The sequence below is a fragment of the Pseudopodoces humilis genome, chromosome 14 (assembly GCF_049639895.1).
Source record: "Pseudopodoces humilis isolate 2021_Gansu_Grassland_sample_001 chromosome 14, ASM4963989v1, whole genome shotgun sequence".
Lineage (NCBI taxonomy): Eukaryota > Metazoa > Chordata > Aves > Passeriformes > Paridae > Pseudopodoces > Pseudopodoces humilis.
In genome coordinates this window covers 7,087,964-7,108,952 of record NC_142213.1, presented here as the reverse complement: position 1 = coordinate 7,108,952, position 20,989 = coordinate 7,087,964, and the positions used below count along the sequence as shown (strand labels likewise).

At 59.0% G+C, this 20,989-nt stretch overlaps 4 protein-coding genes across 4 annotated transcripts; 2 read left to right on the top strand and 2 right to left on the bottom strand.

Annotated features, from left to right (window-relative positions):
• Positions 1–2,349: 2,349 nt before the first annotated feature.
• LOC102102639 (fibulin-7-like) lies at positions 2,350–5,493 on the bottom strand. The gene is made up of 8 exons (XM_088062345.1): positions 5,386–5,493; positions 4,792–4,948; positions 4,457–4,627; positions 4,165–4,290; positions 3,885–4,007; positions 3,659–3,796; positions 3,431–3,569; positions 2,350–2,710 (listed from the first exon to the last, which is right to left on the bottom strand). Exons 1-8 carry the CDS (start codon positions 5,452–5,454, stop codon positions 2,350–2,352), a joined length of 1,284 nt encoding a protein of 427 aa, XP_087918471.1. The 5' UTR covers positions 5,455–5,493.
• A 1,674-nt stretch (positions 5,494–7,167) lies between these two features.
• LOC102102449 (C-type lectin domain family 18 member A) lies at positions 7,168–11,645 on the top strand. Its single transcript, XM_005526417.3, has 12 exons — positions 7,168–7,360; positions 8,042–8,133; positions 8,710–8,934; positions 9,001–9,098; positions 9,559–9,680; positions 9,771–9,878; positions 10,089–10,181; positions 10,321–10,427; positions 10,567–10,696; positions 10,774–10,870; positions 10,949–11,040; positions 11,202–11,645. The coding sequence occupies exons 1-12, from the start codon at positions 7,261–7,263 to the stop codon at positions 11,237–11,239; spliced, it is 1,302 nt and encodes a 433-aa protein (XP_005526474.2). The 5' UTR covers positions 7,168–7,260; the 3' UTR covers positions 11,240–11,645.
• Positions 11,646–12,777: 1,132 nt separating this feature from the next.
• LOC148183136 (RNA-binding Raly-like protein) lies at positions 12,778–19,333 on the top strand. The gene is made up of 7 exons (XM_088062274.1): positions 12,778–12,856; positions 14,276–14,354; positions 16,201–16,251; positions 16,589–16,737; positions 17,090–17,203; positions 17,470–17,636; positions 18,009–19,333. Exons 1-7 carry the CDS (start codon positions 12,820–12,822, stop codon positions 18,045–18,047), a joined length of 636 nt encoding a protein of 211 aa, XP_087918400.1. The 5' UTR covers positions 12,778–12,819; the 3' UTR covers positions 18,048–19,333.
• On the bottom strand, positions 19,331–20,934 carry EXOSC6 (exosome component 6). Its single transcript, XM_088062273.1, has one exon. The coding sequence runs from the start codon at positions 20,912–20,914 to the stop codon at positions 20,075–20,077; it is 840 nt and encodes a 279-aa protein (XP_087918399.1). The 5' UTR covers positions 20,915–20,934; the 3' UTR covers positions 19,331–20,074.
• Between the last annotated feature and the right edge of the window lie 55 nt (positions 20,935–20,989).

The window sequence follows — 20,989 nt, the reverse complement described above, 5'->3', positions numbered from 1 at the left end:
GGGAGTTTGGAATTTTACTGGAGGTTTTGCTGTGGTTTGTGCTTAAGTAAAACAAAGTAAAGACATGGAACTAAGGATTGCCTTATCAGTGATAAGGATATTCCTGGGCAACCAGGATAACATTGCATTTGATGGATTTAAAACCCTCCTAGTGTTGTCTGGCATCAGTAATTTCAGCAAGACAGTTTCCAGGGATGCCTGGATCATGGAATCAGAGATTATCCTGAGTTGGAAGGGATCCACAAGGAACATCAAATCCAGCTCCTGACCCTGCACAGGACTACCCCAAAAATCATACCGTGTGTCTGAGAGCATTGTGCAAATGCTTCCTGAAGTCTGGCAGGTTTGGTGCTGCAACCATTTCATTTTAGTGCATCATCAGACAAGCAGCAAGAACACTGGGAAAACAGAATCACAGAAGCAGTAAGGTTGGAAAAGATCTCCGAGATCATTGAGTCCAACCACTAACCCAGGACTGCTTTGTTCACCACCAAACCATGTCCCCAGGTACCACATCCACACACCTTATGAACACCTCCTGGGATGATGATTTCACCACTGTCTGGCAGCCTGTCTCAGCCACCTTTTCCATGAAGAAATTTTCCCTTATATCTAAGTTAAACCTTGTTCTTGGGTTACAGTATACAGAGGCAGTTTCTTCTTGTTCTATCGTTTGTTACCTGGGAGAAGAACCCGACCCCCCTGGCTCCACCCTTCTGTGAGGGAGTTGTTGGGTGATAAGGTCCCCCCTGAGCCTCCTTTTCTCCAGGCTGAGCCCTCCCAGCTCCCTCATCAGCTCCTCACCAGACTTGTGCTTCAGACCTTCCCCAGCTCCACTGCCCTTCTCTGGACTCGCTACACCACCTCCGTGTCCTTCTCCTAGTGAACTTTACAAACCTTTATTGTCCTTAGCAGTCAGTGATGTGTTAGTGACTAATCCAGTGGTACCTGAAGGTTTCAAGTGCAGAAGAAAACCTGCGCAAGAACCCCGTTTGTGGTGTCCATTTTGGCTGGGACAACCTTATGTGCAGGGATAAATATTTACCCCCTAATTTCCTACTTTGCGTCGCAGCCCGCCGCCGCAGTCGGCAGGGGCCAGCTGTGGATTTTGGTGACGCAGCCCTGCCGCCCCCCGGCCCAGCCCGCACCTCTGCTATCCCTGGGGAGGATTTTCCGCCTCGTCCAGAGGAGCAGCCGTGCGGAGCCGGCTCCGCTGGCGGGGAATAAGGAGCTCTTTATGGGCCGCCCGCGGGCTGCGCACAGCGGCTGCTTTGTGCGAGGGGCTCTGGCTGCACACTCACCTAAGAAGGGTTCTGTGTGCGGAGTGAAGGGCGTCCCGGAGGCGGCGTGTCCTTCGCTCGCTGTCCCCAAAGGCCCTTGTCACCTTTTCAACCCCCGGCTGCTCTCCCTGCACAGGGGTCTGGCCATGCTGGCGGTGACAGGGGTAACCAAGGAGTGTGGAGCGCTGCGCCCCGTTTGTTCTCACAGCCCACCCTCCTTGAGATGGGTGCAGGGGGACAGCTCGAGTGCTTGGCGAGCTGGGGAGCTGCAGTTTAGACCAGCCATGTGCTCGGCTCCTGTCAGAGCTGTTGCAGAGGGAATTCTCCTGTACACAAGGAAGCGCAGCCTCTGCCATCATCCCCTGCTCACCAGCTCCAGGGAGCCCTGCTGCGCTTTCCAGGCACCGCCAAGGCAGCTGAGGACAGTCTTGGCTGTGCAGGATGTTCAGGGCAGCATGCTGGAAATTGTGCCTGCCTGTGGCAGGGGAGCTGGCACAAGGTGATCCCTTCCAACCCAAACCATTCTGTGATTCTCTGTTTAGCCCATCTCCCATTTTTATGCTGGGGAACTCTTCAGTGTGGCCCCAGGGACAGCGGTGCTGGAAGGGACTTAGACTCTGCATGACCCTGGATGGGTTTGGTAGCTCTATTGGCATCCCAAGCTCTGAAAGGTGACCCTGCCATTAGCACACCAGCTGTCCCCAGGAGCCTTAGCCCAGGAGGACAAAATGTAGAGAAAGAACAATACCCTTCCTGCAGCCACTTTTTTTTATTAGAGATTACAAGATACAAGATGAATCTGCATGCCAAGTGCTGCTGGCTCACTCTGTCTTTCCCCTCCGTGTGCCATGTGAGCAGAGAGGAAGGGGGTTGGCAGAGGTAGGCACTCCCAGGCTGAACTTTCCATTGGCCATGAGGTTTTTCCTACAGGGACAGTTTTTGCCGTGATGGCTATGAGAAAGTATTATGGGAGAGGGATAGCTCCAATGAGACAAAAACTGGGACCACTGAGCTGAACCTGCTCCATTGAGAGGCCCTGGCATGGCCCCACACCTGCCTCTAAATGGAATCAAAACACATATGGGGACACAAAAGCTGTGACCTTGAAGATGTGCTTGCCCAGGAGGACTTTGTGGGAGAACTCGCTCATCTCCAGCTCCACTTCCAGCATGGCTGGCCCTGCCACAGGGCTGGTGAGCAGCAGCTCTCCCGTCTGCCGGTCCGAGCGCCGCACGGCGAAGACGCCCTGGCCCCGTCCGCCCGTGATGGCGAAGCGCAGGCTGTCACCCACGAAGCGGGTGGTGGACATCTTGAAGAGGACACGGGGCACAGTGCGGTTGGCCTGGAGCGGCAGGTAGTGGAAGGAGATGGAGCTGGCAGCCAGCTGGCAGGCTCTGCTGTCCATGGGGCAGGGGTTCCTCTCGCACTGGCTGCCAGGAGAGAAAGGTGCCACCGCTCAGTGCCGTGGTTTGGCTCTCAGGGAGCTGCCCTCATCCTTGCACACAAGCGCAGCCCGTGTCACAGGCAGCACCCCCAGCCCTGCTGTCCGTCCTGTGGCACAGCAACCCAAGACAGACACATCCAAGTGTGCCCAAAATCGTATCTCTGCCTCATCCCTGTTTCTGCCAGGCGAGTGCCATGGCTTGCAGGGACACAGCTCTGGGTGACACTTGGAGGCTGGGACTGGGTGGGTGCCACAGTCCCAGCTGAAGGCCAGGGATAGAGCCAGATGTGCCTCCTGAAGAGGAATCTGTCAGGATCAGGGGTCCTCTATGTGGGTGGCACAAAGAAGTTTAATCTCAAGAGTGGGATGGCTGGGACTGCTGGAAGGCAGCTGATGGCAACACATGGATGTGCAGAAGAGGAAAATCAGCATCATCCCCCCCCAGGCTGGGGCTCTGAGAGGGTCCAGGATCCTGGATAAAGCCCCCATGTACTGGGGTGCTCCCACCTGCACCCCCAGCATCCCAAGACCATCAGGGAGCATGCCAAGCACACCTGAACACCCCATGGGGCAATTTGCTACCAGTGCTGGCTGGCACTCTCCTGGCTGCCCTGGGTGACACTATACAGCCCCCAGCACACAATAGGACCTATCACCCTGGGACAGGGCACGATGTAGCCCAAGCCACACACCGTATGGTACTCACAAGGCAGAGGTCTTGACATAGCTGGTGTTGTGGCGTGGCGGGGGGCACTTGGGGCGCACACAGCGGTGGCCCCCGAAGGTGTTGATGCAGAGGTCACCCTGGCTGCAGTTGTGCTGCTTCCCAGTGCACTCATTCACGTCTGTGGTGGTGACACGGGGTGAGTGAGGCTGTCCCCACTGCACTCCTCTTCCCATGAGCGTTTCCCTGCCCTGAACCCTGGCTTCTTACCCTCACAGGCATTGCGGTCAGCATGGAGCAGATACCCAGGGGGGCAGAGGCAGCGATAGGAGCCAGGGAGGTTGAGGCAGTCATGGAGGCAAATCTGCATCTGGGGGCTGGACTGGTAGAGCTGGCATTCATCCACATCTAGGGTGGACAAAGTGGGGAATGGCCACAGGTCCCATTGCCACCAAGCCTTGGTTCCCCCGCTTCATCATCTTCACCCTCCTTTTACCTTGGCACATGCCACCAGGTTGCAGCTGGAAGCCGGTGTCACAGCTGCAGCGCCGGGAGCCCGAGCGGCCCTCGGCACAGCGGGGCTGGCGGCTGAAGGAGGTGTTGCTCAGAGTCACCCAGTCTGCAGGGGACAGCAGGTGTCACATGCTGGGGCATGGGGAGGTGGTGGGGGCCAAGGTTCCAGGAGGCTGCCAGGGAAGGGGGAGACAGGCACGGCATGGCCAGGTACTGTCCCCATGAGAATCCCCGTCCTCCACAGCCCAAACCCAGGCACCTACAGGAGTAGATGGGGCTCTGGCAGCTGGGGCCTGACCAGCCTGGGGGGCAGAGGCACGTATAGCTCTGGTTGCCATCCACGCAGGTCCCGCTGTTGGCACACGGATTGCTGGAGCAGTCATCAATACCTAGGGAGAAGGAGCTCGTGAGCATCAGCTGCACAAATGCATCCTTGCCCAACTCCGGTGCCCATTGCTGCAACCTCTGGGCACAGCAATGCCACCCCACAGCTCAGGGTGACAGAGAAGCCCCTCGGAAGGGCAGAGCAAGGCACCCCAATCCCACTCCACTCACTTCTGCAGAAGGGTTGGGTGCCGCTCCACGTGCGGTTGTGCCGGCACGCGCGCGTCTCCGAGCCCACCAGCCGGAAGCCGGCGTCGCAGACAAAGTGAACCTCGTGGCCCACCCGCAGGCTCCGGCCCAGCATCCGTCCGTTCAGGGGCACTGCCGGCTGCGGACACATCTCTGTGGACAGACAGACGTCAGTGGGGATGGACATTGCCAGCCTGGAGCCAATCCCAGCCTGACAGGGAGCTGGGGGGTCCCCTGCCCAGGCTGTTTGTGTGGCTCCAGGGATCAGAGCTGGCCCCGTGGGGATGTCACCCATGGTGGTGACCAGCCAGGATTACCATTGTGCTTGGTGGCTGGTCTCTGGAGGCGGTTCTGGAGGATGGAAAGCTGGTGCCGGAGCCCGCGTGTGCCCTGCAGGTGGGCGGCCTCCTGTGCCACCAGCAGCTTCTGCATTTGCTGCACCACGCTGAGTGCCTGCTGCCGGTTCAGGCATTCCTGGGGATCATGGGGACACCCCAATCACTGCTGGGTTCCCCTGCCATTCTGCCACATCCTGTGAGGACCCTTCCAAGAAGGCAGTATCCTGGGGGTTGGTTTGGATCTCCTGTCCTGGACAGAGCCCCTTCCCATCCTGGCTGGGGTCTGACCATGGCTCTGTGTCAGCTTCAGCCTTAGCCCCCACCTTCTGGTCCTGCTCTTACACATGGATGCTGTGGAGAAGCTGCATGCCCTGTGCCCATTTAACATCATTTCACTGCTGAAGGGGAAAAGCCCCATAACCATCCCCCTGGCCCTAACAGCTCCACAGGTGCTGTGGCTGTGCCGTACCCCCACTCTGGGCTGGTGTCAGGTGCTGGGGTGTGAGAGGTGGATGCTGAGAAGCCCTCAGAGGGCTGCTGTGGGGCTGGAGAGGAGGGAAAGAGGAACCTTACCTGGAAACTGCCAATGGGCAGCTGCAGGATGCCCAGAGCCAGCCAGGCTGGCAGTGGGATGAGGAGCATCACGCTGGGGCTGACTACAGGGGCAAGACGCTGACGGTCCGTTTCTGCTCACAGCCGTGTTCTGCGCTCACTGGGATTTATCTGCAGCCTGTGCCCATGTGTTTGTTGGTTTTTCCCTTGCCTGAGGCCAAGCTGTAGGAAAGTTTCCCCTTGGCACTGACTCTAGCCTCTCCCTTCCCTTCCGTTCCTTTCCCTCTGCACATCAGAGGCTTTGGGGCCTTTCATGTCCCAGATATTGGGGCCAGGCGGTGGTTGTCACGGCACTTACAGTGGTACCAGCGGTGCTGGGCTCACCACACGGCCAGTCCTGGCTCTGGGGCTCCCCGGCATGCAGAGATGCAGGATGAGGCTAATCCCATGCACTAGCTAAGCCTGGGAAAGTCTCCTGGGAGAAAAGATGACTTTGGGGTTTGTGCGAGTGTTCTGCTCTCTGGTGGGGCTGGGTCTGCTGGTGGGGGTAGCCCAGGAATGCTGTGGACTCACTGAACTCGGCACAGCTTTGCTGGGGTGAGCTCAGCCCTGGCTGGAGTTCACGGGGGAACCCCAGGGTGCTGCTGCAGCCTGGAGCTGGGGTGCTGTTGGTATTATGGTCCACATTAACATAAGGGTCAGGGTTAATGTTTGAGTCAGCAATAGGGCTAGGGATGAGGTTAGGATTAGGGTTAGGATTAGAATTGGGGTTAGGATTAGAGTTAAGGTTAACATTAGTGTTAGGTTTGGTGTTAGCATTAGGTTTAATGATTTGATTAGCATTAAAGTAATTGTTGGGGCTAAAGTTAGGTTTCTTGTTAGGGTTAATGCTAGCGTTAGTATCAGCGCCAAGGGTTCAGATCCATATTAGTAGGAGGGTTTGCATGAGAGTTGGGGTTGGCATCAGCATTAGTGCCAGGGTTCAGACCAGGGTCAGGTTTAGACTCGGGCTGAGGGAACTGAAGCATTCAGAGCTGGGTTTATGGTGACACCCAGCTCAGCCCTGACAGCTGGTGGGTAGGATGCTCCCAGTCCCTCCCACCTGTGGCATTTCAGACTCCTGAGCAGGGATGCCCACATCTATGCCCTGTGCCAGGGGAGCACCTGGCATGGGTTCTGGGACCCCTGTGCTGGGGCAGAGCTCTCATGGTGCAGTTGAGCTCCCTGAGCAGCTTGGGCAGTGGGACCCCTGCTTGACTCCAGGTGGCTGCCGAGACTCGGCCCCCCTTGGGCCCAGTATCTCTCCCGCCGCCGGCCCCCCGGCTCTCACATCCTCCCACCCTGTAACCACGCTGCCCAGCTCTCCGGAGCGGGTATTTGGCTTCATGCCCGCAGCGGTGTGTGTTACCTCCCCGGCATGTTTAATTCATGGGGCAGGAGGAAGGCTGGCAGCAGGGGCCCCCCTGCTGCCCCAGCCCCTTGGCTTCCAGTCTCCCAGTGTCCCAAAGTGGGTGTGCCGCTTGCGACCCCTGCTCACGCTGCCTCCACACCCCGACCCCGGCTCGGCGGCGGGGCTGGGGCAGAGCACGGAGCGCTGACCCCACTGCGGGACATCCCGGCGGGGCTGCAGCCCGGGGCCCCGGGAGTTGTCTGCCACATTCGCTCCAGCGAGCAACTGTTTTGACAGAGCTATTACTCACCCGTCAAGCTTTTGTTCCCGTTGCCCAGCGGTGCCTGTCTGGAGTCCTGAATAGGATCAAATCCTGCAACCAGACACACACACACGCACGCAGGAGAGCGCGGCCGGGCTCGCCCCAGAGCTGCTGCGGGGCGGCTCGGCTGTCCCCAGTCCTCCCTCCGGAGCTTGGGGGTCCGCTCCCCCATCCCAGGACCTACATGAAGCTCTTGGTCCTGCTGCTTTGCAGCCTCCTTGTGTGGAGGGTGGGTGAGACGAGGTCGGATGCTCCAGAAAAGTTGTCCCCGCTGGCTCCGGGAGGTAACTGATAGAGGGGCTGCCTCTCCGGCAGCAGGGCTGGGAGGCAGCTGGTTTGGGGCGTGGGTGCACCCTGAGCACCGTCCCCTTGGGCCAGACCAGATGTGCGGGGAACCGGGTGGGTGATGGGCACCCAGGGATGGCGGTGAGGGGCTTGGTAGGTAATGGGGGCTGAGGATGGGATGGGGCTGGGAGAAGGGGAATGGACTTGGTGATGGGATGGAGTTGGGGGACTCTGGGGCTGGTGTTCCAAGGGAACCAAGGTGTCTCTGGGGATGGCAATGGGATGGAGCTAGTGATGGAATGGGGCTGGGGGTCCTGCAGCTGGTGATGTGGGTTAGTGATAGGTCTTGCCCAGTGGGGTCTGGATCCCGGCAGGACAGAGGCAGGGGGGCAGAGAGGGTACATTCCTGGCAGTCTCAGCCCACCCGTGTGAGACGGGGACCCAGCGGGCTGTCCCCCCCCCCCCTCGGCCTCTTGCCCCTTTTGTGCTCCCAGCCCAAAAGCTCTTTCTTCTCTCCCCTCAAGTCTCCATGGAGACCCGGGTGCCTTCCCGGTATCCCCGGCTGCGGGCAGACCCTTCAGGGGGAATTCCCACGGTCCTCTGAGGGGATCGGCCACAGCCAGGGATACGGGGAGGGCACCTGTACCCCTCAGCCCCCTATCCCCTGCTGTCCTCCCCAGCTCTCAGCACGAAGGAGACCTTCCTGGTGCTCTCACTGCACAACAAGTTGAGGAGCAAAGTGCAGCCTCCTGCTGCCAACATGCAGAAGCTGGTGAGCCCCCTTGAAGGTCCCGTGTCCCCACCTTTCACCCCATGCCCATGTGCAGTAGTGCAGCAGTTTGCTAACACTCTAATGAAGCAGAAGAGCTGGCTGGTGTGGGGCCCGTGGGGAAGAGCATGCCACTGGCACTGACACATCCAGGGTGCACCAAAAGCAGTGCTGGTCCCTTGAGGTTCCTTTTGGGATCTCCCATGTCCCTCTGGTGCCTCGTAATCACCTCACACCTGCACACACCAAGGACACAGCAGGGCTGGTTCTTTGGAGCCCTTTATGGGGTTCTCCATTCCACGTGATGGTCCTTGATTTTTCCCAACCACCTTACATCTGAACACACCAAAGCAGGGTTGATCCTTCCGTGTGTCTCCCATGTCCCGTGGTGGCCCTCAACATCTCTCCATCACCTCCCAGCTGCCCACACCAGGGCAGGTCTGGTCCCCAGGGCTCCCTTGGCAGCATCACACATTGTCGACCCTCTGATGTCCCTCAGCCACCTCCTGGACTGAGTATCTTGGTGGTCCCCACACACCCTTGGGCTGTTCCCTGGGTGGCTCATGCTCATTCCTGCAGGAGTGGAGCGAGGAGCTGGGGCAGTTGGCAGGGGCACGGGCAGCCAGCTGCCTGGAGGGCCCTGCTCCACCACCAGCCCCACAGTTGGGCTGGAGCGAGGTCCTGCTGCCGGTGGGCGCCGGAGGCTTCAGGGCCGTGCTGGAGCTCTGGTTTGCTGAGGGACAGCGCTATGACTACAGGACGGGGCGCTGCAGCAGCAATGCCACCTGCAGCCATTACACCCAGGTGGGCACGGGGGGCACGGGGGGGGTGCAGGGCTCCAGGACACCAGTGACAAACGCTCTCCCACAGCTGGTGTGGGCCACAGCAGGACAGCTGGGCTGCGGCCGGCACCGCTGCCCCAGCCCCCACGGCCCCAGCGAGGCCTTCGCCTGCGCCTACTCGCCGGGGTAAGGGGCTGCAGGGTGGGGCTGGGGCTTGGTGGGTGGGGCTGCGAGGGTGGGGCTTGGCATGAATGGGCGGGGCTTGGAGATGTGGGTGGGGTCTCAAGCAGGTGTGTCCAGGTTGGGGCATGGGTTGACCTATGAGATGTGTGGCAGGGGAGGGGGTGGAAAGCTTGTCCTGGTGGCAGGTGGGACTGTGCACTGAAGTGGGTGGGGCTTGGAAATGCAAATTGGGCTATGTTCTGGAAGTGGGAGGGTGTGGATGTTCTAGGCGGGGTTGTGTGTTGAAGTGGGCGGGGCTGAGTGCTGTGGACAGAGATGCAAGTGGGTGGGGCTGGGGAATGAAGGCAGGGCAGTGATGTAGAAATGGGTGTGGTTTTGCCATGTGGGTGTGGGCTTGCCCCAGAAAGGGGTGTGGCTTTCCCGGGTGGGTGGGGCATCTTCCTCCAGCTGCCTGTGGGGCCAGGGGCAACTGGGAGGTGGCCGGGATGCCCATCCTGCCCTACAAGCAGGGACCCTGGTGCTCCCTCTGCACCGCTGGCCTCTCCGGCTGCTTCAAGTCCTGGGACCACAGTGGCGGGCTCTGCGGTGAGTCTCCCCCGTCACCATGGCCTCTGCATGACCCTGGTGCTGCTGTCTCCACCCCTGATGCCCTCACTGTCCCTCTGGTGTTTCCAGAGGTGCCCAGGAACCCCTGTCGCATGAGCTGCAGGAACAGTGGGCACCTCGACATGAGCAGCTGCCAGTGCACCTGTCCCCCCGGCTACACAGGCAGGTACTGCCAAGGTGAGAGGGCACCGTGCAGCCTCAAGAGGCTCATGCATGGCTGCTGCAGGGCATATGTGTGCATGGCTGCTGCAGGGCATATGTGTGCATGGCTGCTGCAGGGCATGCAGGTGCAGGGCATGCACGGGCACAGCCGGTGCAGTGTGGGCAGCACAGACAGGGGCAGGGGCTGCCCATCCCCCTGGAGCTAATGCAGTGCTGTGCCCACAGTGAGGTGCAGCGGGCAGTGCCTCCACGGAAGGTTCAGGAAGGAGGAGTGCTCCTGCCTCTGCGACGCGGGCTACGGTGGAGCTGAGTGCGGCAGTGAGTCTGCGCCCACCTGCACTGCTGTGGGGTGGCATCAGGGATCCACAGGCAGGGGACCCCAAAGTGGGACAAAAGGTCCTCTGTGGGCCCATCCCTGCTGCCACAAGGACCCACCTGCTTCTGCCTGTGTCCCCAGCAAAGATCCATTTCCCCTTCCATGCCTGTGACGTGCGGATAGACAGCGACTGCTTCATGGTGTCCCCTGAAGCCGACACCTACTATGGAGCCAAAATTAAATGCCAGGTGAACTCCTGGGGTGCTCCAAGCATCTCTGTGCATCTGAAAAGTGCTACCCATGCTTGCAGCCCCCCTGGGCATCTCTCCTCTGCCTGGAGCGGTGCTGGGCCATGCAGGTGGGGCAGACTCACTCCCTTCCCCATAGGAGAAAGGAGCAATGCTGGCCCAGATAAGAAGCCAGAAGGTTCAGGACATCCTGGCTTTCTACCTCAGCCGCTTGGAGATGGGTAACAGGGTGACAGACACTGATTTTGAGACTGGAAACTTCTGGATTGGTGAGAGACAGCAGCAGGCAGGTTGCAGAGTGCCCAGGATGCTGGCAGATGTGCCAACCCACCTCCTGCTCCCCCAGGTCTCACCTACAAGACATCCAAGTCTTCCTTCCGCTGGGATGTGGGTGAGCCATCCTCATTCACCAGCTTCGCTTTTGGGCAGCCAGACAACCAGGGGTAAGTGGATCTAGAGGACACCAAACTCTGCATGGTGTCACTGCTGACTGGCTTCACCACCATCCTGGTGGGACACAGGTTTGGGAACTGTGTGGAGATGCAAGCATCAGCTGCCTTCAACTGGAATGACCAGCGCTGCAAGACCCGAAACCGGTACATCTGCCAGTTCGGTGAGTGAGCGGCTGGGAGCCCTCCTGTGCTGTCCTGGGTGTGCTGGGCCCTGGAGGTGCCAACCCCCAGCTCTGCTGGCTCGGTCCCTTGTTGCCAGCCCTGCCCAGACCTCTGTGTCTCTCCTGGGTGGGAGGTACTGACTCTACTCATGCCATTGCAGCCCAGGAACACATCGCCCTGTGGCAGCGGGACCCCTGAGCTGGTAGCCCTGGAAACTGGCCAGCGCTGGCTGCTGTGCTGAACCTGTGGCTCAGGAGAACCCTGGTGCTGTGCCAAGCCCAGACCATGGCTCAGGAGGATCTCTCCACAGCTCACTTGTGCAGGGAATGAGGGGCTGAGGGGACCCATGGCACTGCAACCTGGCAAGAAGGGGCGTGCTGTACATGACCATCCCTGAAACAGCATCTTCTTCTGCCCCTCATCTTCCTCTGTCACTGTCACTCTGCAACACTCTGGGCAGGAGATGTCCCTTGCAACAGCCAGGTACAAAATCATCCTCCTCCAAAATTGGCAGCTGGGCTGTGTCTGGACGGTAATCTCAGTGTGACGAGGGGCCATGGGGGCTCTTTGGGGGTGCAGACCTTGGCACAGCTCAGGGTGAGGACTGGGCACGGCTCTGAGCCATCGTCCTGACCTGGGTGAGAATGTCCCAGCCTGGTGGGTTTCTCACCATCACCTGGTCCTTCATCATCTGCCCGCTCATTAATAAAGACCTCTCTCCCTTGGGAAAAGCAGTTTGTCTCTTTTTCCTCCTCTAAGCCCACCAGACTCCCTAGCCACAGCCCACATCCTGCCTGCACTGGGTGCAGCTTCCAGTTTCATCTCTTGGGTGGGTTCTGGGGTTGCAGGAGCCAAGGTCATCCTTGGCTGAACTCTTCAGTACATGGGGTTGTCCTGAAGGGATGGTGTTAGCCAAGAGCTGCTTCTTCCAACCTCAGGATGGCCTGAAGTCACAGCACCCCGTGTTCTGGATGCAAGCCCGTGCCCCCAGCACTGGTGGGTGTCGGTGGGTGTCAGTGGGTGCTTCTGGAGGTGATGTGCCACTGCCCTCCTCCTTTCATAAAAGCCCACTCCAGTGCAGGTGTGGGGTGTGGGAATGGAAATGTCTTCAGCCAGGGTGTTTTGTTGCCTGTTGGCTGTGCACTGTCTCAGCCAAGGGAAGGCACCATCCACATCACTGGGCTGGGCTTGGGGCCCCGGGCAAGCTGGGCAAACCCAGGGTGAAATGAGCTGGCAGCCAGGAGGGTAAGGTCCAGCAGGTGGGAGGTGGTGGGAGGATGGAGGTGGAAATGAGCCCAGAGAGGATGAGGGTGAGGCTGGAGATCCCCAGCACAGAATCCAGCAAGTGAGGCAGGAGGATGGAGCTGGAAGGAGCCCGGGGAAGATGAGGCTGAGGATGGAGATCCTGAGAGAAGGGTCCAGCAGGTGGGGCAGGAGAATGAAGCTGGAAGGATGAGGATGAGGATGAGGGTGAGGATGGAGATCCCGAGAGAAGGGTCCAGCAGGTGGGGCGGGAGAATGAAGCTGGAAGGATGAGGATGAGGATGAGGGTGGAGATCTCGAGGGCGGGGTGCGGCAGGTGGGAAGGGGCGGGAGGATGGAGCTGGAGGGAGCCCAGGGAAGATGAGGGTGAGGCTGGCGATCCCCGGGGGAGGGTGATCCCGGTCCCCGCGGTGCCGGCAGTGGGGCGGCCCGCGGTCCCCCCGGCCGGCGGTGGTAGCGACCGGTGGCAGCGCGCTCGGTCGGGCGCGGGGCCGGAGCGGGGCCGGAGCGGGGCCATGACGCTCTTCGGCAGCGGGGACGCGGGCTGGAGATGTGAGTACCGACCGCATCCGGCCCTCCACCCTCCCCGAGTGCCCCTTGCCCCGCGGGATCTCCTCTCACACCCCTTCCCCGGGAGATGCTCCGGCACTGGGATGCTCGATGCTGGATGCACCGGCAGCTCTGACCGAGGCGGGGGTGTTCCCTTGCAGCCTTCCAGTGCCTCTAAGGCTCCCCACCCCGGGCACGGCACCCTCCGGAGTGCCCACCACAGCTGTACCAGTCCCTCCCCGGGGCTGGCCTTCCAATACTCGGGATGCCGGGTCCTTCCCATGCCATCACCCGTGGGACAAGGATGTCCTCCCACTACAGGGTTATCCCCATGCCATTACCCCTCCACACCATTAGCCCCAGGACTGGAATATCCTCTCAGTACGGGAATGCCCCATGCCATTCTCTCCTAGAACAGGGATTTCTTCTAGTTCTGGGATGTCCCCAAGCCATTAATGCTGGGTCAGGCATGTACTCTCAATAATGGGATGCCCCTTTGCTAATACCCTCCCAGGACAGGAATATCCTCCAAGTACTGGGATGTCCCTCCTTGCATTATTGCCCCATGCCATTACTCCATCAGGAGAGGAATATTCTACCACTACCCTTCTGTTACTGGGGAGAGAGCCCAGACACTGGGAACAGCTGGTCACACCTACTGCGGCCAAGACTGAGTGTGCAAGAAGGAGCCCTCAACTGTCTCCTCACCCCAGTGGCCACAGAGGTTAAGGAGTGTCCCAAAATTAAATACAGATATTCACAAACCACACCATCAGTGCCTCTCAAATGTATATGCAGAAAATAGATTCAAGCTGGCTTTTATATGGATGTTGGTTGTGAAATCCTAAAGGAGGGATGAAGAGCATCGCCAGGGAGGTGCGATGTGGCATTGCTGAGCTGTGCGTCCAGAGGCATTTCCACCCCACATATCATCACACATGTCTCAGCAGCCTTTGGGAGGATGAAGCAGCTGGACACAGGGTTTTTCCCATCCCTGGAACCCAGCTGCACTCACAGGCATCCTGCTGGCCTGGATATCCCTGAAAAATAATCCAATCACCAAAGGTGGATTCACCACAGTGATGGGAAGTGTCTCTGCAGGTTAATTATGCATCAGAAGTGCTTTCTGCCACCCTAATTGGAGCCTGCCTAGCTTTGGGTCCTTGAGATGGGGCACCCATCAGAAGGCATAGCTGGAGCTGTTACATTTCTGGAACTACTCTCTGCTGCTCACATCCTTCCCAAAGACTTAAATCTAGAGAGACCTGCCAGCCCCCTTCTCGTCCTGTGGATGCTCTGCAGTGGGACATCTCCACCCAGGAGAGAAGTGTGGCTGGGAAGCTGGTTCCAGAGACGTGTCTGTGTGGGGTAAGATATTGGCATCCCCTTTTCTTTCCACTCATTCCTCTCCTCTCCCCTCAGATTTGGATATGTCCAGGGAGTCCAAGCTGAGCCGGGCCAGGCTGGGCCAGAAGCGTCAGCACAGCAGCAGCCTGTACCAGTGAGTGCCTGTGCAGGGCAGGGGTGCACTGGGGGCTGGGGACTATCCCACACCTGGCTCCTCTTCCTCCCCTGCTCTCTGTCACTCACCTCTGCCTATTCCAGCTGGGAGGCATAGGGTAGGGACATCCCTGCCTCAATCCAACGGGGCTCTTGGAGCATCACCTGGTGCCAGATGGCACAGGTGCATTTGGAGTCCTCACCAGGCTCCTCCTGGTGTGTGGGGTGTGAGGATTCCCCTTCCCCATCTGAAGGCAGTGGGAGAACAAGCAGAGCCCTGTGATCTCCACACCTGCTACAGGTGTTGCCCCCCAGTAATGGCTTCACACTGTCAGGGGGTAAGTTTAGGTTGGACATAAGGAATAAATTCTTCTCTGTGAGGGTGGTAAGGCACTGATACAGGTTGCCTAGAGAAGCTGTGGATATCCCATCCCAGGAGGTGTTCAGGATCAGGTTGGATGGAGCTTGGAACAACCTGGTCTAATGGAAGGTGGTGTTGCCAATGGCAGGGGGGTTGAAATGAGATGAGCTTCAAGAACTCTTCTAGCTGAAACCATTCCAGAATTCTATGATTCTGTGTCAATGTCAGTTGCAATTGTGGCCTTTAAATGCCATTCCTCAAACTCTGCAGAGGCACACAGGGGTGGTGATATCTCTGAGGAGGGCAGTAGGTGATGGTGATGATGGCACAAGTGGTAGATGAAGAGCCTGTCCCCATCCCTGTGCACTTTTGGCTCCACATCTCAGTGGATGTGTGGTGAGAAGAGGATTGGAGCTGGTCTCCTGTCTTGTTACAGCTTTTTTGTGAACGCCCTGACTGAACTAATTTCTCTGCCCGTTGCCATGGAGCTGAAGGGATGCAGCACTGGAGGGCTGGGACTGCTGGCCCCCTTGGGCAGTGGAGCATGGCAGCCACTGCTTTTGCTGTTCCCAGGAGATGCTCTGAGCAAAGATCTGAGCCAGAAAACCCCTTGCTTTGTCCCCAATTGAGTGCTAGACCCCAAGACTAGCTGTGCTGCAGTGCCACCAGTTCTCTCACAGCACAGGGTGGCCTGTGGCATCCCCATCCCTTTTGGCATGGGCTCCAAGCTGCCCTCTGGGCTGGGCAAGCCTGGCCTAGGCTTGGTGCCCCAGGCAGGGCAGCCCAGCTTGCCTGAGGGCCCCCCAGCAAACCTCCAGCTCTCCCTGAGCTCCTGCATTGATCTTGTGGTCACAAGTTCATCTGCAGCCAGATCTGGAGCACTGGGGGACCTTGTCCTGGTTCCCCCATTCCTGGCAGCATGAAGGCTCCCTGCTCCAAGTGATTCTCAGATCAAGGCTTTGTCTCCCCTCAGATTAGGCTTAATCCTACACTCCCTGACTCTGCAGGAGCTGAAGCAGAAAAATAAGCTTCAGCATCCTTCTACTTCCTCCTCCTCTTCTTCCTTCTCCTTTCCCCACTCCCTGCTCCTGGTCCAGAGTGCATGATTTATTACTGGAATGTGACTGCTCGCAGTGGATCTGCTGACAGATCTCTTCTTAATTTGGAGCCAAGCGAGCCAGCAGCATGTACGTGGAGCCATGACCATGAAATTTAACATCAAGGCACTCTAAATGCAGGTTCCTGAGGGCAGACCTTGCTGATGCTGCCCCAGGGACTTCTCACCATCCTCCTTAACACCCTTGTTTGTCTATGAGGATGATCACTTCCAGGGCAGAGTCACCTCCTGGATCATGCTACACCTTGTGTGGGATCCTCTGGGATGCCTCTTGCTCCCCAAGCATGAAGGCTGGGTGGGTTTGTGCCCAGCAGTGACTGCTCCACGATGTCTGTGGGTGACATTGTTTGCTCTCTCCCCTTCCTGCAGCAGTAACTGTGACCTGGACTATGATCTCTACAGGGATGACTTCCCATACCGGTGAGCACAGCATTCCAGGAGCAAGATGAGCTGAGCATGGCTGGGTTTGACCTGTGACTGTCTCTGATCATGGAAAAACGGGGTGTCCCTGGACATCCATCTCCTTGCCTTTGTCAAAGGCTCGGTCGTGGTTCCCCCCTTGAGGGAGCTGCACCTTCCCCAGGCTGGGGGCCTTGGGGAGGGGTACCTGGGGCAGGGACAGCATGTGGTCAGGGCAGTGCCCAGCCTGGGAGTCCTTCACTGCACAGGGACCCCAGGACATGCTCTCTTGGCTGGCAGGGGCTGCTGCTGCACCTCTGAGGTTGTGCTCACACCCCGTGCTCTTTTGCCCTTGCAGGGTATACGAGTACCAGAAGATCCCCCCACTCATTAACCGCATCCCAGTCAAGACCAGGCGGACTCACTCGAGAGCAGGAAGCAAGAGCAGCCTGAGTCCCCAGCCTGGGACAAGGAGCAGCACTAGCTCATCAACAGGACGGACAAAGTGTAAGTGCAACAAGGCTGGGAGGAAGAGAAGCAGAGGTTTTGTATCTCGGTACATTAGAGCAGCGCTGTAGCCCAGAGGCCCCACTTGATGCTGACCCTGACTTGATGCTGAGTCCCCAGCTCCAGCAGACACAGCCTGGGCTGCACTGGTGTGCTGGCTGCTCCCTGGATCCATTCCTGTTCCCCAAGGATGCCCAGAAGGGAGGATGTTTCATAGAGAAGAATGTTTTGTAGAGGAAAATGCTCCAGAGAAAGGGAATGCTCCGGAGAGGGGGATGCTCCGGAGATGGCTGCCCAGGATGGCATGTCTTCCTGGCTTTGGGTGGGATCTTCATGGCTCCTCTTCCAACAGTGCAAGCTGAAGAGCTGCACTCCATCAAGGGGGAGCTGAGCCAGATCAAGGCACAGGTGGACAGTCTGCTGGAGAGCCTGGACCGCATGGACCAGCGGAGAGAGCGTCTCACAGGTGAGGGGACCAGCCACCGACCCTCCAACATTTGTGTGTCTGTGCCAGGCAGCTCATGGGCACACAGCCCGAGCCCTGATCTGGGTTTAAGGGGAACCTCCCTGTGTGCCCAGGACATCCAGAGCTAGCTGGGCAGATTCCCCACATCCTTTCCCTTCTCTGGGCTGGCATGGAAGAGCCCAACCTTTTGGTACAAGGGAAACAGGCGAGGACAGTACTGGTATTTGCACAGGTACCCCAAATTTCTTCTGTCTCTGCCTTTTCAGGGTCCAAGGAAAGGGAGAAGAAGAGGGCAGAGCCGGGGACAGAGTCACCATCCCCAGCTGGAGAGGGGTCACAGGAGTCACGGGGAAAGGAGGGGACGAGGGCTGATGGGGACAGAGACCTGTGCAACATTGACAGTGCAGAGGAGAGCACAGACACAGAGGAGACGGTAAGAGGAGGGCCAGATTCTATGCCAGACTATTTCTCTAAAATCCACCCCTGCTTGCTGCTGAGGGATGCCTGAAGTAGACTAAATGCTCCATTGGGGTTCCCCAAGCCATTCCAGATGTGTGCCAGGGCTAAAACCTTTGGCACAGCCAGAACATCCCCAAGTACCCTGCAGCAACCCCCTGGGTGTGCATCGCTCCAGCACCAGGGCTACAAAAACGCCCTCGGAGCAGAAACACATTTTATCAAAGGTGCTGCTCCCACACTGCACTCCCCAGGTGGGTGTGGGATCCCAGGTACTGGGCAGGGTGCCGAGTTTGATCCTACTGCTGGAGTGCATCACAGGACGGCCATGCTGTGTTTCTCCTCACAGGTGAAAACCCACATTTCGGACCCCAAGGGGAGCCAGTAGCCAGACTGGGATGCTGTGGCCTTCCTGTGAGGCCAGCCCTTCCCAGCTTGTGTTATTTCTTTTGAGGCTTCCAGCTAGTGCCACACACGACACAAGGTGCCTGCCCTTGGCATGGCCATCCCCTGCTGCTGGCAGCCTCACGTCCTATCCTGGAAGTTGCCTGCCAGCTCTGGCAAGAGTTTTTGTGTTCCAGTGCACTTGTTTTCTTTTTCCTTCTGTTTTCAGACCAATGGATAAGCAGAGGTGGCCTGGGGAGGGAAGGGAGCAGTAAAAAATAGAAAGGACCATATCCCAAAGTAGCATCTCAAATCCCAGCTGGCCTGCTGCCAGCATCACCTCACCCACAGGATGCTGTGGAGAGAGAATGTAGCCCAGGGCTCCCACCCCTATGGCACAAGTGGCATCCCAACCTCCAGACCCTGGGAACTGGTGCAGCAGGCACAGGTACAGCCCAGGATGGCTTTCAGAGCTGCTCAGAATCCCGCCATAGGAAGAAGGAACCATGCTAAGCCAGCTTTAGGAGGCTTTTGTGGGATTTTAGGATGGTGCCAAGCCTAGCTCTGATGTGACCTGCAGGACCAGCAGTGGGGCAATGCCAACCCAATCATTCCCATTTGCTCCAGCTCCCAAATGTGTTTTCCTTACTGATTTTCCACAGGCTGTTCTCAGCCAGGCATTGCATCTGCAGCCAGCAGGACTCTAGTAAGAGCTTTATGAGGCACCCAAAAAGTCCTGGTCCCCCTTGTGCTCCCCAGTGTCACATTTCAGTTACATGTCCCTCATTTCTGTTGTCCTTCTCTCACTAGTAGGAACTTGTTCTGTATTTTTAATTTGCTCTGGTAAGAGTGTACTGTCTTGGAAAGAAAAATAATTTATAGTTCTTTTCTCCGGTTACTTGACTCCAATGCAGTTTTTAACCATCTGAAGTGAACAGTTTTGTACCCCATTTTATGCACTGCCAGACACAGCCCTCAGCTCTGAGGGCTTTCTTGGATGCTGCCTTTCCTACAGCTCAACCCACAGGCACGAGTGCAGCTCTGCTCTGTATCCCAATGGACAATACCCCAGCTTCCCTACCAGCCCACCATGGTGCAACTTGGCAGACAAGACCACCTGCTGTACTCCATCCCCAGGAATAACCAGATTCCAAGGAAGCACCCAGCTCCCCCTGAACTCCTCAAGGACAGTGGGAGCAGAGAGGGTCACCCCAACTGTAGAAGCACATCCTTCCACCTCTGCCCATGGCTGGCAGAGGCCCCAGGAGGGCCATGCAAGCAGAAGACTCACCAGAAAAAAATATTATTTATTATTACCAAAAAAACTAACAAAACACAACTCTGCCACCCTGAAGCACTGCCTGGGCAAGAAGTCCAATGGATGCTAGTCCATGCCATGATGTGATTCCTGCCTGGTTCTGCCTAGATGCTGCCTGCACAGATGGATACGGTGGGGAGCTTGGAGCAAGGGTTTCAGCCTGGTGCTGTGACCACCCCAGGGTGAGATGTGGGGTCCTGGAGTGCCAGCAATTGCATGGAGGGAGGTGTTGGGCAGGCTCTGGCTGCTGAGGCAGTATGGAAGTTGTTCTTTGGGGGCTTCAGCAGCGTGCAAGGCTGTTTGGGTCCCGTGGTGCCAGTCGAGAATGGCCTCCTGTGACATGACAGCTCCTTAGGTGCACTCTGGGGTGCTTGGGCAGTGCGGGGGGCGCAGATTCCTGTGTCCTTCAGCACAGTTCTTGGGCCTCCAGCTACATGGGCAGCACGAGGGGGTCTCCAGCAGTGCAAAGGTAGGCTCATCCAGTCCCCAGCAGCATGAGGCATTAATCAGGCTAGGTCTGGGCATTCACCAGCAGTTACAATTAAACTTAAGCTTCAACTTAACAAACTACTAAGATTCTAAAATAAACTTATTTTAATCCCCAGCAGTGATGAGTGGATCAGGCAGGCTCCAGGGGTCTCCGGCAGCATTGAAAGCAACTTGTGCGGGCTCTGGGAGATGTCCCATCCCCAGACTCCAGGTCTCACGGGCACTCAGGCACTGGTGGCGGCGGGGGCAGTAGCGCTGGCAGCGGCGGCGGCATCGCGGCGCTGGGCGGCCCGCAGCAGGCTCTGCCGCAGCACCGGGTACTGCCGATGGCAGCCATCGAGACCGAGCCGCAAGGCTTGCGCCCAGTCCTCGGGCGGGCCGCCCCGGCCGCCGCCCAGCACGGCCGACACCTGGTTGAGGGCGGGCAGCAGGGCCAGCGTGAGGCGGGCGGCGGCGCGGCGCTCCTCGGGCTCGGCGGGCTGCAGCATCCATGAGGCGGCGGGCGCGGGCGGCCGGCACAGCGCGCAGCCCACGGCCAGGTCGTACATCTCCACACCCGCGTCCGCCAGAGCCAGGGCGCCTTCGCTGACGGCGGCGGCCAGCTCCGAGCCCCCGTCCTGCAGCAGCAGCGCGCTGACGGCCAGGCGGGCCCGCGGGTAGCGGCCCAGCCGCACGGCCGGCTCCAGCGCCTCCCGCAGCGCCGCCGCCGCCTCCCGCTCCGCCTCTCGCTCCGCCGCCGCGCCCGGCCGGCCCCGCGCCCCACGCCCCGCGAAGGGCGCCCGGCGGAACTCGCAGAGCAGCCGGCCCGGGCCGGGCTCGGCCGCCTCCCGCGGGCCCCAGGCGGCGCAGAGCACCTTGGTGCCGCTGCCCAGCTCCACGTAGGCCGAGCCCTGCGCCTGGCTCAGCAGCCCGGCCCTCGCGAACAGCGGCCGCAGGGCACAGGGGTCCCGCGGCGCCGCCCCCGCACCCTCCTCGTCCTCCTCATCCTCGGCCGCGGTCGCTGCCCACAGCGCCGGCGGCTGCGACTCCTCCGGGCCGCGCAGGCGGCGGTGATCCAGCGGCATGGCCGGCGGGACACGGCGAGCGGGCGGAGACGGGGCGGGCCCGGGAAGGAGGCGGGCACAGGCTGTGAGTGGCAG